The sequence below is a fragment of the Pristiophorus japonicus genome, chromosome 2 (assembly GCF_044704955.1).
Source record: "Pristiophorus japonicus isolate sPriJap1 chromosome 2, sPriJap1.hap1, whole genome shotgun sequence".
Classification (NCBI taxonomy): Eukaryota; Metazoa; Chordata; class Chondrichthyes; family Pristiophoridae; genus Pristiophorus; species Pristiophorus japonicus.
This window is the reverse complement of record NC_091978.1, coordinates 373,313,171-373,331,439: the sequence shown is the minus strand read 5'-3', so window position 1 is coordinate 373,331,439 and position 18,269 is coordinate 373,313,171. Positions and strand designations below refer to the sequence as shown.

Sequence of the window (18,269 nt, the reverse complement as noted above, 5' to 3'; positions counted from 1 at the left end):
TGAGCTGTTCGAGTCTCAATGCAAAGAGCGTGAAGAGGTCAAACGCAGGCAGCGGAAGGAACACGCAGCAAACCAGCCCCACCTACCCCTTCCCCCGACGAATGTCTGTCCCACCTGTAACAGGGTCTGAGGCTCTCGTATTGGACTATTCAGCCACCAAAGAACTCACTTAGGGAGTGGAAGCAAGTCTTCCTCGATTCCGAGGGACTGTCTTTGATGATGATGATGATAAGGACATAAGAATTAGGAGCAGAAGCTGGCCATTCGGCCCCTCGAGCCTGCTCCGCCATTCAGTAAAATCATGGCTGATCTTTGACCTCAACTCCACTTTCCTGCCCAATCCCCATATACCTTGATTCCATTAATATCCAAAAATCTATCGATCTCAGCCTTGAATATATTCAGAGACTCAGCCTCCACAGCCCTCTGCGGCAGAGAATTCCAAAGATTCACCACGGTCTGAGTGAAGAAATTCCTCCTCATCTCAGTCCTAAATGGCCGAGCCCTTATCCTGAGACTGTGACCCCTGGTTCTAGACTCCCCAGCCCGGGGGAAACATCCTCCCTGCATCTGCCCTGTCAAGCCCCCTCAGAATCCTGTATGTTTCAGTAAAACTCATTATTTTTATGGTCAGGCCATTTCCGTGACACTACTTCAGAAGATTGGTCTCATGCAGGTTAATTGAAAAATATACCAGCGAGCACGGAGAACTTCCTGTGATCAATGTAGTTTGTCAGCATTAAACTTGTAGAAGGGTGCTGGCTTTTATAAATAGCAGGTTGTAAATGTAAAGTAACATTTGTGTTGCTACTAGGAGTGGTGAACCTGTTTGATGAAAAGTTTATGGAATCAATGTTGTTCCATCCCCCACACCTCTCATTAAAAATTCCTGTGCTCTCCACTCCCAATCCCCTAGCTCCCTAGGAACAGCCAAGACTATTTGGGTGCCACCTATTATCCCCTGGTTTTTGGGGAATCTTGCCATTTGAAATGACCCGATATGTGGCTGGGGCATGGTGTAGGAGGGAGGGCTTTAGTTTCCTGAACAATTGGGACCGCTTCTGGGGTAGGTGGGACCTGTACAAGTCGGACAGGTTACACCTCAACAGAGACGGGACCAATGTTCTCGCGGGTGGTTTTGATAGTACGGTTGGGAGGGCTTTAAACTAGCTTGGCAGGGGGCTGGGAACCCAGGAGAGGGCTCTGAGCAAGTTAGAGTGGGTGAGAGCTCAGATGAACAGGACCCCAAGAAAGAATGTAAAAGGCAGGAGGCAACAGAGCAGAGTAGCACTGGGGTAAGTGTAAACCACAAGGTGATAGGAAGGGACAATATGTATGAATATAAAGGGGCTGCAGGAGGGGTCAAAACTAAAAATCATGATTTAAAAACTAGTATTAAAATACTTTACCTAAACGCACGCAGCATTCGAAATAAAGAAAATGAGTTGACGGCACAAATCATTACAAATGGGTATGATTTGGTGGCCATTACAGAAACGTGGTTGCAGGGTGGCCAAGACTGGGAATTAAACATACATGGGTATCTGACAATTCGGAAAGATAGACAAGAAGGGAAAGGAGGTGGGATAGCTCTGTTAATAAAGGATGATATCAGGGCAGTTGTGAGAGACGATATTGGCTCTAATGAACAAAATGTTGAATAATTGTGGGTGGAGATTAGAGATAGTAAGGGGAAAAAGTCACTGGTGGGCGTAGTTTATAGGCCCCCCAAATAATAACTTCACGGTAGGGCGGACAATAATCAAGGGAATAATGGAGGCATGTGAAAAAGGAACGGCAGTAATCATGGGGGATTTTAACCTACATATCGATTGGTCAAATCAAATCGCACGGGGTAGCCTTGAGGAGGAATTCATAGAATGCATACGGGATTGTTTCTTCGAACAGTATGTTACAGAACCTACAAGGGAGCAAGCTATCTTAGATCTGGTCCTGTGTAATGAGACAGGAATAATAAACGATCTCCTAGTAAAATATCCTCTCGGAATGAGTGATCACAGTATGGTTGAATTTGTAATACAGATTGAGGGTGAGGAAGTAGTGTCTCAAACGAGCATACTATGCTTAAACAAAGGGGACTACAGTGGGATGAGGGCAGAGTTGGCTAAAGTAGACTGGGAACACAGACTAAACGGTGGCACAATTGAGGAACAGTGGAGGACTTTTAAGGAGCTCTTTCATAGTGCTCAACAAAAATATATTCCAGTGAAAAAGAAGGGCGGTAAGAGAAGGGATAACCAACAGTGGATAACCAAGGAAATAAAGGAGAGTATCAAATTAAAAACCAATGTGTATAAGGTAGCCAAGGTTAGTGGGAAACTAGAAGATTGGGAAAATTTTAAACGACAGCAAAGAATGACTAAGAAAGCAATAAAGAAAGGAAAGATAGATTACGAAAGTAAACTTGTGCAAAACATAAAAACAGATAGTAAAAGCTTTTACCGATATATAAAACGGAAAAGAGTGACTAAAGTAAATGTTAGTCCCTTAGAAGATGAGAAGGGGGATTTAATAATGGGAAATGTGGAAATGGCTGAGACCGTAAACAATTATTTTGCTTCGGTCTTCACAGTGGAAGACACAAAAACAATGCCAAAAATTGCTGGTCACGGGAATGTGGGAAGGGAGGACCTTGAGACAATCACTATCACTAGGGAGGTAGTGCTGGACTGGCTAATGGGATTCAAGGTAGACAAGTCCCCTGGTCCTGATGAAATGCATCCCAGGGTATTAAAAGAGATGGCGGAAGTTATAGCAGATGCATTCGTTATAATCTACCAAAATTCTCTGGACTCTGGGGAGGTACCAGCGGATTGGAAAGCAGCTAATGTAACGCCTCTGTTTAAAAAAGGGGGCAGACAAAAGGCAGGTAACAATAGGCCGGTTAGTTTAACATCTGTAGTGGGGAAAATGCTTGAAGCTATCATTAAGGAAGAAATAGCGGGACATCTAGATAGGAATAGTACAATCAAGCAGACGCAACATGGATTCATGAAGGGGAAATCATGTTTAACTAATTTACTGGAATTCTTTGAGGATATAACGAGCATGGTGGATAGAGGTGTACTGATGGATGTGGTGTATTTGGATTTCCAAAAGGCATTCGATAAGGTGCCACACAAAAGGTTACTGCAGAAGATAAAGGTACGCGGAGTCAGAGGAAATGCATTAGCATGGATAGAGAATTGGCTAACTAACAGAAAGCAGAGAGTCGGGATAAATGGGTCCTTTTTGGGTTGGAAATCGGTGGTTAGTGGTGTGCCACAGGGATCGGTGCTGGGATCACAACTGTTTACAATATACATAGATGACCTGGAAGAGGGGACAGAGTGTAGTGTAACAAAATTTGCAGATGACACAAAGATTAGTGGAAAAGCGGGTTGTGTAGAGGACACAGAGAGGCTGCAAAGAGATTTAGATAGGTTAAGCGAATGGGCTATGGTTTGGCAGATGGAATACAATGTCGGAAAATGTGAGGTCATCCACCTTGGAAAAAAAAACAGTAAAAGGGAATATTATTTGAATGGGGAGAAATTACAACATGCTGCGGTGCAGAGGGACCTGGGGGTCCTTGTGCATGAATCCCAAAAGGTTAGTTTGCAGGTGCAGCAGGTAATCAGGAAGGCGAATGGAATGTTGGCCTTCATTGCGAGAGGGATGTAGTACAAAAGCAGGGAAGTCCTGCTGCAACTGTACAGGGTATTGGTGAGGCCGCACCTGGAGTACTGCGTGCAGTTTTGGTCACCTTACTTAAGGAAGGATATACTAGCTTTGGAGGGGGTACAGAGACAATTCACGAGGCTGATTCCGGAGATGAGGGGGTTACCTTATGGTGATAGATTGAGTAGACTGGGTCTTTACTCGTTGGAGTTCCGAAGGATGAGGGGTGATCTTATAGAAACATTTAAAATAATGAAAGGGATAGACAAGATAGAGGCAGAGAGGTTGTTTCCACTGGTCGGGGAGACTAGAACTAGGGGGCACAGCCTCAAAATACGGGGGAGCCAATTTAAAACCGAGTTGAGAAGGAATTTCTTCTCCCAGAGGGTTGTGAATCTGTGGAATTCTCTGCCCAAGGAAGCAGTTGAGGCTAGCTCATTGAATGTATTCAAATCACAGATAGATAGATTTTTTAACCAATAAGAGAATTAAGGGTTATGGGGAGCGGGCGGGTAAGTGGAGCTGAGTCCACGGCCAGATCAGCCATGATCTTGTTGAATGGCGGAGCAGGCTCGAGGGGCTAGATGGCCTACTCCTGTTCCTAATTCTTATGTTCTTATGATTGGGGTGGTTGTTCCGTGTGGTTGACGGGAAACAGGATGTAATTGCTTTGCAAACCAGGCATCAGCGACTTGCTTAACATATTGATAGACTGCTGACTGACGGACTGGTCATATGTCCCCAGTGGCCCCGTGGATGGACCCTGACATGAGGAAATTCAGGGCAGTGGTCACTTTAACTGCCACTGGCCGTGACTGCCATTAAATGTTGCACTGACCCGACAACCAAAAGTTCTTCCAATTAGCAGATGCCTCGGGCCAGGGTATGGCAAATGTGACCCCTCCCCCCATTCTACTGAAGGGTGCCCCAGGAACTGCCCAGCTCTCCTTCACAAGTTCTGCTACAACAAACCTCAACGTTTAGCAGCACAGCACAAATAATGGATGAACACACTTCTCACTGTCTCTTCAACGCGGCAGTGTTTGAAACTCAGCACCCCATTTAACTAGGGATCAGTGTGACGTACAATCTCTTTACAATCTATATTAATGACCTCGATGAAGGGACCGAGTGCCATGTATCCAGGTTTGTTGATGATACAAAGCTAGGTGGGACAGTATGGAGAATGCAAAGAAGGGATATAGATAGACTGAGTGAGTGGGCAGTGAGGTGGCAGATAGAGTATAATGTAGTGAATGTGAGGTTATTCACTTTGGTAGGAAGAATTAAAAAAAATAATATTTTTTAAATGGTCAGAAACTTATAAATGTTGGTGTTAGGAGAGTTCTGGGTGTCCTTGTGCAAGAAACACAGAGTTAGCATGCAGGCAGGTACAGCAAGCAGTTCAGGAGGTAAATGACAGGTTCTTCTTTATTGCAAGGGGTTTGGAGTATAAGAACATAAGAAATAGGAACAGGAGTTGGCCATTTGGCCCCTCGACCCTGCTCCGCCATTCGATAAGATCATGGCTGATCCGATCATGGACTCAGCTCCACTTCCCTGCCCGCTCCCCATAACCCTCGAATCCCTTGTTGTTCAAAAATCTGTCTATCTCCGCCTTAAATATATTCAATGTCCCAGCCTCCACAGCTCTCTGGGGCAGAGAATTCCACAGATTTACAACCCTCTGAGAGAAGAAATTCCTCCTCATCTCAGTTTTAAATGGGCGACCCCTTATTCTTAAACTATGCCCCCTAGTTCTAGATTCCCCCACGAGGAGAAACATCCTCTCTGCATCTACCCTGTTCAGCCCCCTCAGTATCTTGTATGTTTCAATAAGATCACCTCTCATTCTTCTAAACTCCAATGAGTATAGGCCCAACCTGCTCAACCTTTCTTAATAAGACAACCTCTTCATCTCCGGAATCAACCGAGTGAACCTTCTCTGAACAGCCTCCAATGCAAGTATATCCTTCCTTAAATACAGAGACCAAAACTGTACGCAGTACTCCAGGTGTGACCTCACCAATACCCTGTACAGTTGTAGCAGGACTTCTCTGCTTTTATACTCTATCCCCCTTGCAATAAAGGCCAACATTCCATTTGCCTTCCTGATCACTTACTGTACCTGCATACTAACTTTTTGTGTTTCATGCACAAGGACCCCCAGGTCTCTGCAGCATTTTGTAATCTCTCTCCATTTAAATAATAATTTGCTTTTTTATTTTTCCTGCCAAAGTGGATAACCTCACACTTTCCCACATTATACTCCATCTGCCAAATGTTTACTGAGCCTGTCTATATCCTTTGCAGATTCTTTGTGTCCTCCTCACAACTTGCTTTCCCACCCATCTTTGTATCATCAGCAAACTTGGCTACATTACACTCGGTCCCTTCATCCAAATCATTAATATAGATTGTAAATAGTTGAGACCCCAGCACTGATCCCTGCGGCACCCCACTAGTTACTGTTTGCCATTTATCCCGACTCTCTGTTCTCTGTTAGTTAGCCAATCCTCTATCCATGCTAATATATTACCCCAACCCTGTGAGCTTTTATCTTGTGCAGTAACCTTTTATGTGGCACCTTAGCGAATGCCTTCTGGAAATCCAAATATACCACATCCACTGGTTTCGCTTTATCCACTCTGCTCGTTACAGAGTAAGGAAGTCTTGTTACAATTGTACAGGGCCCTGGTGAGACCACACCTGGAGTACTGTGCACAGTTCTGGTCTCCTTATCTAAGGAAGGATACACTTGCCTTGGAGGCGGTACAATGGAGGTTTGACTCGATTGATTCCTTGGATGAGAAGGCTGTCTTATGAGGAGAGATTGTGTAGAATGGGCCTATACTCTCTGGAGTTTAGAAGAATGGGAGGTGATCTCATTGAACCATACAATATTCTGAGGGGGCTTGACAGGGTAGATGTAGGGAGGATGTTTCCCCCGGGCTGGGGAGTCTAGAACCAGGGGTCACAGTCTCAGGATAAGGGGTCGGCCATTTAGGACTGAGATGAGGAGGAATTTCTTCACTCAGAGGGTGGTGAATCTTTGGAATTCTCTGCCCCAGAGGGCTGTGGATGCCAAGTCTCTGAATATATTCAAGGTCGGGATAGATAGATTTTTGGACTCTAGAGAAATCGAGGGATATGGGGACCGAGCGGGAAAGTGGAGTTGAGGTCGAAGATCAGCCATGATCTTATTGAATGGCGGAGCAGGCTCGAGGGGCCGAATGGCCTACACCTGCTCCTATTTTTTATATACTTGTGTTCTTATGATTCTCGGAATTAGAGGGGACCAATACAATGCCACATAACCTCACTTACAATATCCCTTTAAATGCTAAAGCCTCTTCTGAAGTGCAGCAAAGTAGTTTCTGGACATCCTCTGCCCAGAAACGATGTTGAGCACAAACCCAGTGCCCAATGCTCCTGCCTTGTGTCTGAAAAATAGAAACACATGGGATGCAAAGCAAAGCAGAAATGGCCCCAAAATATCTCCGGACTTGAGGGAAGTAGAGGTACTTGCTTGCAGAAGCTGCAAGCTAAACATCATCCTGTACAGAGTGCCAACGCAGGCAAATTGTGACGTGAATTGTATAAACATCTGCCAGAACCGTAAAATGGCAGTCATCTTCTGTACGGTTATAGCTATCTAAGTCAGATATCCAGAGCCAAAGCTCCCGGTGTAACAGCGTGGATATCCTGTAGGCTGCCTGTGAATTCCCTCTGAGGTCAGTGCTCGATGATGTGCTCCAGGGTCTGATTAGGAGCTCCACAGTCACAGGACGGGGAGGCTTTAATCTTCCACCGATGGAGAAGGTGCAGCATCGACCGGGACCGGTTCTGAGGCGGTCGATGGTTGTCCACTGTTTGTGAGGAAGGTTTGATCCTTCAGGTTGTACTGTGGGCTCCTTGATGAAGAATCTATTCTAAAATGGCAATACAATTGACCGCGTCTGCTGTCGATACAATATCTGCTGCCCTGGGAGTTTTCCATCATTTAACTTGATTTGCAGAAACTATTGGGTTGAAAGGATCAGCAAATCTCCAGGAACAGGAGGCCATTCAGCCCCTCGAGTCTGTTCCGCCATTCAATGAGATCACGGCCAATCTGTATCTTAACTCCATTTACCCGCCTTGGTTCCGAAACCTTTAATACCATTTCGTACCAAAAATCTGTCATTCTCAGTTTTGACATTTTCCAATTGCCCCCTCCCCCAGCCTCAGCAGCGTTTTGGGGGAGAGAGTTCCAGATTCCCAGCACCCTTTGTGTGAAGAAGTGCTCCCTGACATCACCCTGAACGGCCTGGCTCTAATTTTAAGGTGACGCCCCCTTGTTCTGGACTCCCCCCACCAGGGGGAACAGTTTCTCTCGATCGACCCCATCAACTCCTTTAATCATCGTAAACACCTCGATTAGATCGCCCCTTAATCTTCCACACTCGAGGGAACACAGCCCAGTCTGTGCCACCTGTCCTCGGGGTTTAACCCTGTGAGCCCGGGTACCAATCTGGTGAATCTGCGCTGCCCCCCCCCCTCCGAGGGCGATATATCCTCCCCGAGGGCCGGGGCCAGAACTCAACACAGTTACTCCTGATGTGATCTGTCCAGACCTTTATATAAACTGTAGCATATCATATGAAACAATTCAAGAGATGTCTATGCCTGTTTAAGGACTCTTTAACAGCCTGCTCCAGAATGCAAGCTGATTTTACAGTTAGATGATTTTGCCAGCCGAAGCACTCCTTCACTTTGCGGAAGCAGAAACATAGAAAATAGGTGCAGGAGTAGGCCATTCGGCCCTTCGAGCCTGCACCACCATTCAATAAAATCATGGCTGATCATTCACCTCACTACCCCTTTCCTGCTTTCTCTCCATACCCCTTGATCCCTTTAGCCGTAAGGGCCATATCTAACTCTCTCTTGAATATATCTAACGAACTGGCCTCAACAACTTTCTGCGGTAGAGAATTCCACAGGTTCACCACTCTCTGGGTGAAGAAGTTTCTCCTCATCTTGGTCCTAAATGCTTACCCCTTATCCTTAAACTGTGACCCCTGGTTCTGGACTTCCCCAACATTGGGAACATTCTTTCTGCCTCTAACCTGTCCAAGTCACCCTGCAGCCTCTTAGTGTCCTCCTCACAGCTCACACTGCCACCTAGCTTAGTGTCAACTGCAAACTTGGAGATATTACACTCAATTCCTTCATCTAAATCATTGGTGTATATTGTAAATAACTGGGGTCCCAGCACTGAGCCCTGCGGCACCCCACTAGTCACTGCCTGCCATTCTGAAAAGGATGTGTTTATCCCGACTCTCTGCTTCCTGTCTGCCAACCAGTTCTCTATCCACGTCAGTACGTTACCCCCAATACCATGTGCTCTAATTTTGCACATCAATCTCTTGTATGGGACCTTGTCAAAAGCCTTTTGAAAGCCAAATACACCACATCCACTGGTTCTCCCTTGTCCACTCTACAAGTTACATCCCCAAAAAATTCTAGAAGATTTGTCAAGCATGATTTCCCTTTCATAAATCCATGCTGACTTGGACCAATCCTGTCACTGCTTTCCAAATGTGCTGCTATTTCATCTTTAATAATTGATTCCAACATTTCCCCCACTACTGATGTCAGGCTAACCGGTCTATAATTCCCCATTTTCTCGCTCCCTCCTTTTTTAAAAAGTGCTGTTCCATTAGCTACATTCCAGTCCATAGGAACTGATTCACAGTCGATAGACTGTTGGAAAATGATCACCAATGCATCCACTATTTCTAGGGCCACTTCCTTAAGTACTCTGGGATGCAGACTATCAGGCCCTGGGGATTTTTATTGGCCTTCAATCCCATCAATTTCCCTAACACAATTTCCTGACTAATAAGGATATCCTTCAGTTCCTTCTTCTCACTAGACCCTTGGTCCCCTAGTATTTCCAGAAGGTTATTTGTGTCTTCCTTCGTGAAGACAGAACCAAAGTATTTGTTCAATTCGTCTGCCATTTCTTTGTTCCCCATTATAAATTCACCTGAATCTGACTTCAAGGGACCTACGTTTGTCTTCATTAATCTTTTTCTCTTCATATATTTATAGAAGCTTTTGCAGTCGGTTTTTATGTTCCCAGCAAGTTTCCTCTCATACTCTATTTCCCACCTCCTAATTAAACCCTTTGACCTCCTCTGCTGAATTCTAAATTTCTCCCAGTCCTCAGGTTTACTGCTTTTTCTGGCCAATTTATATGCCTCTACCTTGGATTTAACACGATCCCTAATTTCTTTTGTTAGCCACGGTTGAGCCACCTTCCCGTTTTATTTTTACTCCAGACAGAGATGTACAATTGTTGAAGTTCATCCATGTGATCTTTAAATGTCTGCCATTGCCTATCCACCGTCAACCGTTTAAGTATCATTCGCCAGTCTATTCTAGCCAATTCACATCTCATATCATCGAAATTATCTTTCCTTAAGTTCAAGACCCTAGTCTCTGAATTAACTGTGTCACTCTCCATCTTAATGAAGAATTCTACCATATTACGGTCACTCTTCCCCAAGGGGCCTCACACAACAAGATTGCCAATTAGTCCTTTCTCATTACACATCACCCAGTCTAGGATGGGCAGCTGGTTCTTCGACATTTTGGTCGAGAAAACCATCCCTAATACACTCCAGGAAATCCTCCTCCACCATATTGCTACCAGTTTGGTTGGACTAATCAATATGTAGATTAAAGTCGCCCATGATAACTGCTGTACCTTTATTGCACACATCTTATTTCTTGTTTGATGCTGTCCCCAACCTCACTATTACTGTTTGGTGGTCTGTACACAACTCCCACTAGCGTTTTCTGCCCTTTGGTATTCCACAGCTCCACCCATACCGATTCCACATCATCCAAGCTAATGTCCTTCCTTACAATTGCATTAATTTCCTCTTTAACCAGCAACGCCACCCCGCCTCCTTTTCCCCTCTGTCTATCCTTCCTGAATGTTGAATAGCCCTGGATGTTGAGTTGGAGATCTCCGCGTACAGTGACTGAGTGACACGGTGTTTAGATTACTGTTCGCTCACTCCGCTGCAACCTGCCTTTGCATCCAGCCCCAGGCTGATTCGATGGACTACTTGCTGTGTGGGTCCTATTTGCAATAATTTGTGGTTAGTCCCAGTGTTGTTCCAAGTGGCTTTAGGTGCACGTCACAAAGCTGCCCGTGATTCAGCACAAACTGATAGTGTCGCTCTGAAAGAAAAAAGAGAAAGACTTGCATTTATATAGCGCCTTTCAAGACCGCTGCACGTCTCAAAACACTTTACAGCCAATGAAGTACTTTTGGAGTGTAGTCACTGTTGTAATGTGGGAAATGAAGGAATTGAGTGTAATATCTCCAAGTTTGCAGATGACACTAAGCTGGGTGGCAGTGTGAGCTGTGAGGAGGACGCTAAGCGACTGTAGGGTGACTTGGACAGGTTAGGTGAGTGGGCAAATGCATGGCAGATGCAGTATAATGTAGATAAATGTGAGGTTATCCACTTTGGTAGCAAAAACAGGAAGATGGAATATTATTTGAATGATGACAGATTAAGAAAAAGGGAGGTGCAACGAGACCTGGGTGTCATGATACATCAGTCATTGAAAGTTGGCATGCAGGTACAGCAGGCGGTGAAGAAGGCAAATGGCATGTTGGCCTTCATAGCTAGGGGATTTGAGTATAGGAGCAGGGAGGTCTTACTGCAGTTGTACAGGGCTTTGGTGAGGCTTCACCTGGAATATTGTGTTCAGTTTTGGTCTCCTAATCTGAGGAAGGACATTCTTGCTATTGAGGGAGTGCAGCAAAGGTTCACCAGACTGATTCCAGGGATGGCTGGGCTGACATATGAGGAGAGACTGGATCAACTGGGCCTTTATTCACTGGAGTTTAGAAGAATGAGAGGGGATCTCATAGAAACATATAAAATTCTGACGGGACTGGACAGGTTAGATGCGGGTAGAATGTTCCCGTTGCTGGGGAAGTCCAGAACCAGGGGACATAGTCTTAGGATAAGGAGTAAGCCATTTAGGACTGAGATGAGGAGAAACTTCTTCACTCAGAGAATTTTGAACCTGTGGAATTCCCTACCGCAGAGAGTTGTTGATGCCAGTTCATTAGATATATTCAAAAGGGAGTTAGATGTGGCCCTTACGGTTAAAGGGATCAAGGGGTATGGAGAGAAAGCAGGAAAGGGGTACTGAGGGAATGATCAGCCATGATCATATTGAATGACGATGCAGGCTCAAAGGGCCGAATGGCCTACTCCTGCACCTATTTTCTATGTTTCTAACGCGCCAGTCAATTTGCGCACAGCAAGCTCCCACAAACAACAATGTGATAATGAGCAGATAATTTGTTTGTGATGTTGATTGAGGGATAAATATTGGCCAGGACACCGGGGATAAATCCCCTGCTCTTCTTTGAAACGTGGCGGTGGGATCTTTTCTGTCAACCTGAGAGACAGACAGGGCCTCGGTTTAATGTCTCTAAGGGATTCATATAAAAAAAATCAAGCAAGGCACCTTGCCCTGTTTGTAATAACACATCAGCATTGCATCAACAGGTGGGCAACCTTAGCATGTTGTTCACACTGAGCGGAGGGGGGAGGCGGAGAGGGGAGAGAGACTGTGTGACTGGGGGAAGGGGGAGAGGAGACTGTATGACGGGGGTGGGGGGGAGGATGAAGAGACTGTGTGACTGGGGGGGGGAGGGGAGACTGTGACTGAGGCAGGGGAGGGGAGACTGTGTGACTGGGAGGAGGGGGGAGGGGAGACTGTGTGACTGGGGGGGGGCGCAGGGGAGACTGTGTGACTGGGGGGGCGGGGGAGGGGAGACTGACTGGGGGGCAGGGGAGACTGTGACTGAGGCAGGGTAGGGGAGACTGTGTGACTGGGAGGAGGGGGGAGGGGAGACTGTGTGACTGGGGGGGGGCGCAGGGGAGACTGTGTGACTGGGGGGGCGGGGGAGGGGAGACTGACTGGGGGGCAGGGGAGACTGTGACTGAGGCAGGGGAGGGGAGACTGTGTGACTGGGGGGAGGGGGGAGGGGAGACTGTGACTGGGGGGGGGAGGGGAGACTGTGACTGGGGGGGAGAGGGGAGATTGTGTGACTGGGGGGGGGGGGGGGAGACTGTGTGACTGGGAGGAGGGGGGAGGGGAGACTGTGACTGGGAGGAGGGGGGAGGGGAGACTGTGGACTGGGGGGGGGAGGGGAGACTGTGTGACTGGGGGGAGGGGAGACTGTGTGACTGGGGTGGGGAGGGGAGACTGTGACTGGGAGGAGGGGGGAGGGGAGTCTGTGTGACTGGGGGGACTGTGTGACTGGGAGATGGGGGGAGGGGAGACTGTGTGACTGGGGGGAGGGGAGACTGTGTGACTGGGGGGAGGGGAGACTGTGACTGGGGGGTGGGGGGGAGGGGAGACTGTGTGACTGGGGGTTGGGGGGAGGGGAGACTGTGTGACTGGGGAGAGGGGAGACTGTGACTGGGGGGGAGAGGGGAGACTGTGTGACTGGGGGGTGGGGGGGAGGGAAGACTGTGTGACTGGGGGGAGGGGAGACTGTGTGACTGGGGGGAGGGGAGACTGTGACTGGGGGGTGGGGGGGAGGGGAGACTGTGTGACTGGGGGGTGGGGGGGAGGGAAGACTGTGTGACTGGGGGGAGGGGAGACTGTGACTGGGGGGTGGGGGGGAGGGGAGACTGTGTGACTGGGGGGAGGGGAGACTGTGACTGGGGGGTGGGGGGGAGGGGAGACTGTGTGACTGGGGGGAGGGGAGACTGTGACTGGGGTGGGGAGGGGAGACTGTGACTGGGGGGGGAGAGGGGAGACTGTGACTGGGAGGAGGGGGGGACTGGGGGGAGGGGAGACTGTGACTGGGAGGAGGGGGGAGGGGAGTCTGTGTGACTGGGGGGACTGTGTGACTGGGAGATGGGGGGAGGGGAGACTGTGTGACTGGGAGATGGGGGGAGGGGAGACTGTGACTGGGGGGAGGGGAGGGGGGAGACTGTGTGACTGGGGGGAGGGGAGAGGGGAGACTGACGGGGGGGAGAGGGGAGACTGTGACTGGGGGGGGGGGGAGAGGGGAGACTGTGACTGGGGGGGAGAGGGGAGACTGTGTGACTGGGGGGAGGGGAGGGGGGCGACTGTGTGACTGGGGGGAGGGGAGAGGGGAGACTGTGACTGGGGGGTGGGGGGGAGGGGAGACTGTGTGACTGGGGAGAGGGGAGACTTTGACTGGGGGGGGGAGAGGGGAGACTTTGACTGGGGGGGGAGAGGGGAGACTGTGACTGGGGGGGGGAGAGGGGAGACTGTGTGACTGGGGGGAGGGGGGAGGGGAGACTGTGTGACTGGGGAGAGGGGAGACTGTGACTGGGGGGGAGAGGGGAGACTGTGTGACTGAGGGGAGGGGGGAGACTGTGTGACTGGGGGGAGGGGAGACTGTGACTGGGGGGAGGGAGACTGTGACTGGGGGGTGGAGGGGAGACTGTGACTGGGGGGGGAGAGGGGAGACTGTGACTGGGGGGGGAGAGGGGAGACTGTGTGACTGGGGGGGGAGAGGGGAGACTGTGTGACTGGGGGGAGGGGGAGGGGAGACTGTGTGACTGGGGGGAGGGGGGAGGGGAGACTGTGTGACTGGGGGGAGGAGAGACTGTGTGACTGGGGGGAGGGGGGAGGGGAGACTGTGTGACTGGGGGGAGGGGGGAGGGGAGACTGTGTGACTGGGGGGAGGGGGGAGGGGAGACTGTGTGACTGGGGGGGGAGGGGAGACTGTGTGACGGGGGGGGAAGGGGAGACTCGAGGTGGGGTGGGGGAAGAGACTTTGTGACGAGGGGGGAGACTGTGTGGGTGGTGGTGCGAGGGAGAGACTGGGAGTGGGGGAAGAGACTGTGACGAGGGGGGAGGTGGGTGACTGTGTGGGGGAGGGGGGAGAGACTGTGACTGGGGGTTGTTGAGACTGTGGGTGGGGGGGTTGGAGACTGTGTGACTGGGTGTGGGGGGGGGGGAGACTGACTGGGGGTGGGTGGGGTGAGACTGTGTGGTTGGGGGGGAGAGTGGGGGGGCGGGGAGCTGTGGGGGGGTGGGGAGGCGGGGAGCGGGTATGGTGGGGTTGGAGTGGGACTGGCTGAAGTGCTCTTGCAGAGAGCCGGCACGGGTTCGACGGGGCGAATGGCCTCCTTCTGTGCTATAACCGTTCTGTGATTCCATTCTATGATTCTATGAGATACTCAGCAGGTCAATCAGCATCGGTGGCGACTGAAGATCTGCGAAATGTCAGCGACCTGTAACGTGAACTCTTGTTTCTCTCTCCACCAAGTGTTTCTATCACATCCGGTTTTATTTTTGTATTTTCTATTAGTGCAGACTTGCTGAGACCAACTGCTGGACTAATATATAAATCTGTTCCTAGGAGGATGGGAGTCGGCCTTATATTGCTTCAAGTCCCACTAACGGAGAGGAGTCCGTTGAGGAAGACTGGGTTGCCAAGAACCCTTACGATGTCCATTTCGGTGATGTTCACTATTACAATTACAATGCCGATTGCTGGGACTGGACAAAGTTTCCAAAGGCCAGATTTACATCTGAATACGGCTTCCAGTCTTGGCCGTCCTTCTCGACTTTAGAAAGGGTCTGTAATAATGCCGAGAATTGCTTTTATTTCAGGCGCTCGAAATTGTTGTTTGGAATTGCCAGAGAAGAAAATAAATCACCTGAGTAAATAGAGCCAGTTCCCTTTGACTAATTAAAATAATCCCATTAAGTCATGTTCAACGCGCAGCGTATTCCAGTCATGTACAGGATCATGTGGCCTGTACGCAGCGTATTCCAGTCATGTACAGGATCATGTGGCCTGTACGCAGCGTATTCCAGTCATGTACAGGATCATGTGGCCTGTACGCAGCGTATACCAGTCATGTACAGGATCATGTGGCCTGTACGCAGCGTATTCCAATCATGTACAGGATCATGTGGCCTGTACGCGCATCTCTTGCTTTGCACAGGACGGTAAAAGTATTTTATGAAGTCCCAGTTTTTTGAATGTTGAAATCGTTCTGTATTTGGAGATTTACCAGGAGACGCTCTCTTCGGTATCAATCACATAGACTTCTAAAGTTAGCTCTGGTGTTCAAGGGCAGTAATTCAGTGCCATCTGTGTGTTTACCTTTGTCCTATTACAGACAGAAATAGTCATTCTTGTTTGTTTTATGACTTGCACTCACGCACTTTTTCTGGGCATGATCAAGGAAGTGGTGTTGCAATGTACCAAGAGCCTTGTGATGTTGGTGAGCGATGCCTCTACTGCCACCTGGCTTCACACGTGGAGAAACCCTTTGTGTCAATGTCGATTTTCATCTTTAGTGCCCCCGGTCCAGGGACTGTTCAAAGCAAGCTCATATTGGAACTAGAGGGCCCAGACCCACACTGGGAACCTTTGAGGATTAAAATTGATCATAGAATGATACAGCACAGAGGGCCATTGGGCCCATCGAGCCTGTGCCGGCTCTGTGACAGAGCGATCCAATCAGTCCCACTCCCCCCGCTCTTTCCCCACAGCCCCGCACATTTAGCTTTTTGAAGTATTTATCCAATTCTCCTTTGAAGGTTACAATTGAATGTCCTTCCACCGCCCTTTCAGGCAGCGCATACCATTTAAGCCAGAGATGATTGGGATCTTAACTGAGTGACTGGTGAGATAAATTTAAACAGTACGTTCAGTAACTACAGTTATCGCTTTAAAATATAAATGCCAGACATTGGCGAGATGTAGCCCTTTTATGGAGCAGTGCACTCTTTTTCGGAGACTGGGACAATTATCTGAATTGGGTCAAGGAAGAGAACCCTCACATTCACACCCCGAGCTGTTTATTTTAATCCTGTCCAGTTTCCTCCATTCCCTTCTCTCCTGAAAGCATTTACTCCCTCACTGGTTTGGTCTCCAATACCTTGCCCAATTAAACTGGGAGTCTTGATGGTGAGGGGTGTGGTAGACATCACAACTGTATATACACACACACATACTTACACACACGCGCACACTTAAACAATCATACTTACACACACACACACTTACACACTCTCACTCACATTTACACACTCTCACTTACAAACTCTCACACTCACACACACTTACACACACACACACACACTCATCTACACACCCACTTACACACTGACACACAGTCACTCACATTTACACACTCACTTACACACACACACGTACATTCAAACACTTAGACACACGCACTCACACATTTCCAAGCGCACACTCACTTAGTCATACACTCAACACACACCCACTCAACACACACACACTCACACTTACACATTCACGTACACACTCACACATATACACGTACACACACATTTATACATTTACACTTTTACACACACACACACACACACAAACTTACTTTCAGCAGGGATTGTTGGTTAGTGATTAAAAAGCATGAGAGTGTGTAAGTGTGTATATGTGTAAACATCTAAGTGTGCATGTGTGTAAGTGTGATTGTTGAAATGTGCACGTATGTGTAAGTGTGATTGTTTAAGTGTGCGCGTGTGTGTGTATGCACATAGAGTTGTGATGTCTCCCAGTCAGAATGCTGCAGTCAGTTCTCCCACGACCCTGGTTATGATCAGCTAAATCAGCATAGATTGACACTGGGGACTTCCCAATCTCTCTGGCCCAGAGATGGGGATTTAACCCCGGAATAATCAGTTCACCCCTCCACTATAGATAGTTTAACCCCTTGAGGTGCCATGGACCAAGAGCCAGCCCAGTTCTGATCCATGAGGTGTGTTTGGGGTGATTCAGTCAGACTACTGCTAAAACTATTTACATTTTTCCTTTTATTTGAAGGACATCTTTCAGATGTAAAGGAAAAAATGGCTTTGTCACACATTATAATCCAAGCACTCCACTGTATCCTTGCTTTTGTTTAGACAGAGTGGCCATGGGACTGATCTGTATTTTAGGGGCAATGTTGTGTCTGAGAGGAACATGAAATGCTTCTGAAGTTTCTGCCTTTCCTTGTTGACCAGGTTTCCTCGCCCGAAGACTGGAATTACAATAGTTCTTTCGTCAGTCATCGGCAGCATCTGATTACCGGCAACAAGAAGCTGCTGTACCAAACTCAGATTCACTTTAACCTTTCTCACGCACAGGATCCGCTGCAGAACTTCAAAGATACACTTTATCTCACTCAGGTAGTGACCTAACTAATTGTACTGCCACACTGTTGCAGCGTATCAGAATCATTTAATATTTGGAACCTGAAGTAATGATTTGGGAACTCCTTCGTTCCAACCCACATAATGGCCCGGAATTTGCGGTGGGTAATAACTAAATCAACAGCGTTCGCTGTTATTGCCCCCCTGAAACTGACCGCAACTTCAGGATGTAGCGCGCGCATATCCTAACGCGGAAATCCTGAAGTTATATCAGTCGTTCACTGGCTGCGCTGTGCCCCCTCCCCGCATGGCCGGAAAATCAGGGAAATTGACAAAAACTTGGGCTTTTCCGTGGTAATATCGCTGTTAAATTCCCCATTAAAAGTTAGACCCTTTTG

The 18,269-nt window shown here is 48.3% G+C and overlaps 1 protein-coding gene across 10 annotated transcripts in view; it reads left to right on the top strand.

Annotated features, from left to right (window-relative positions):
- manba (mannosidase, beta A, lysosomal) overlaps nucleotides 1–18,269 on the top strand; it is a 122,912-nt gene that overhangs the window by 57,521 nt on the left and 47,122 nt on the right. For all 10 annotated transcript variants that reach the window (XR_011591373.1, XR_011591371.1, XR_011591375.1 and 7 more), the window contains exons 12-13: nucleotides 15,113–15,331; nucleotides 17,743–17,907. Coding sequence is in view for 4 of the 10 variants with exons in the window: in XM_070873146.1 (XP_070729247.1) it covers nucleotides 15,113–15,331; nucleotides 17,743–17,907 (384 nt within the window). In the remaining 6 variants the exon portion in view is untranslated. The remainder of the gene's footprint in view (nucleotides 1–15,112; nucleotides 15,332–17,742; nucleotides 17,908–18,269) is intronic.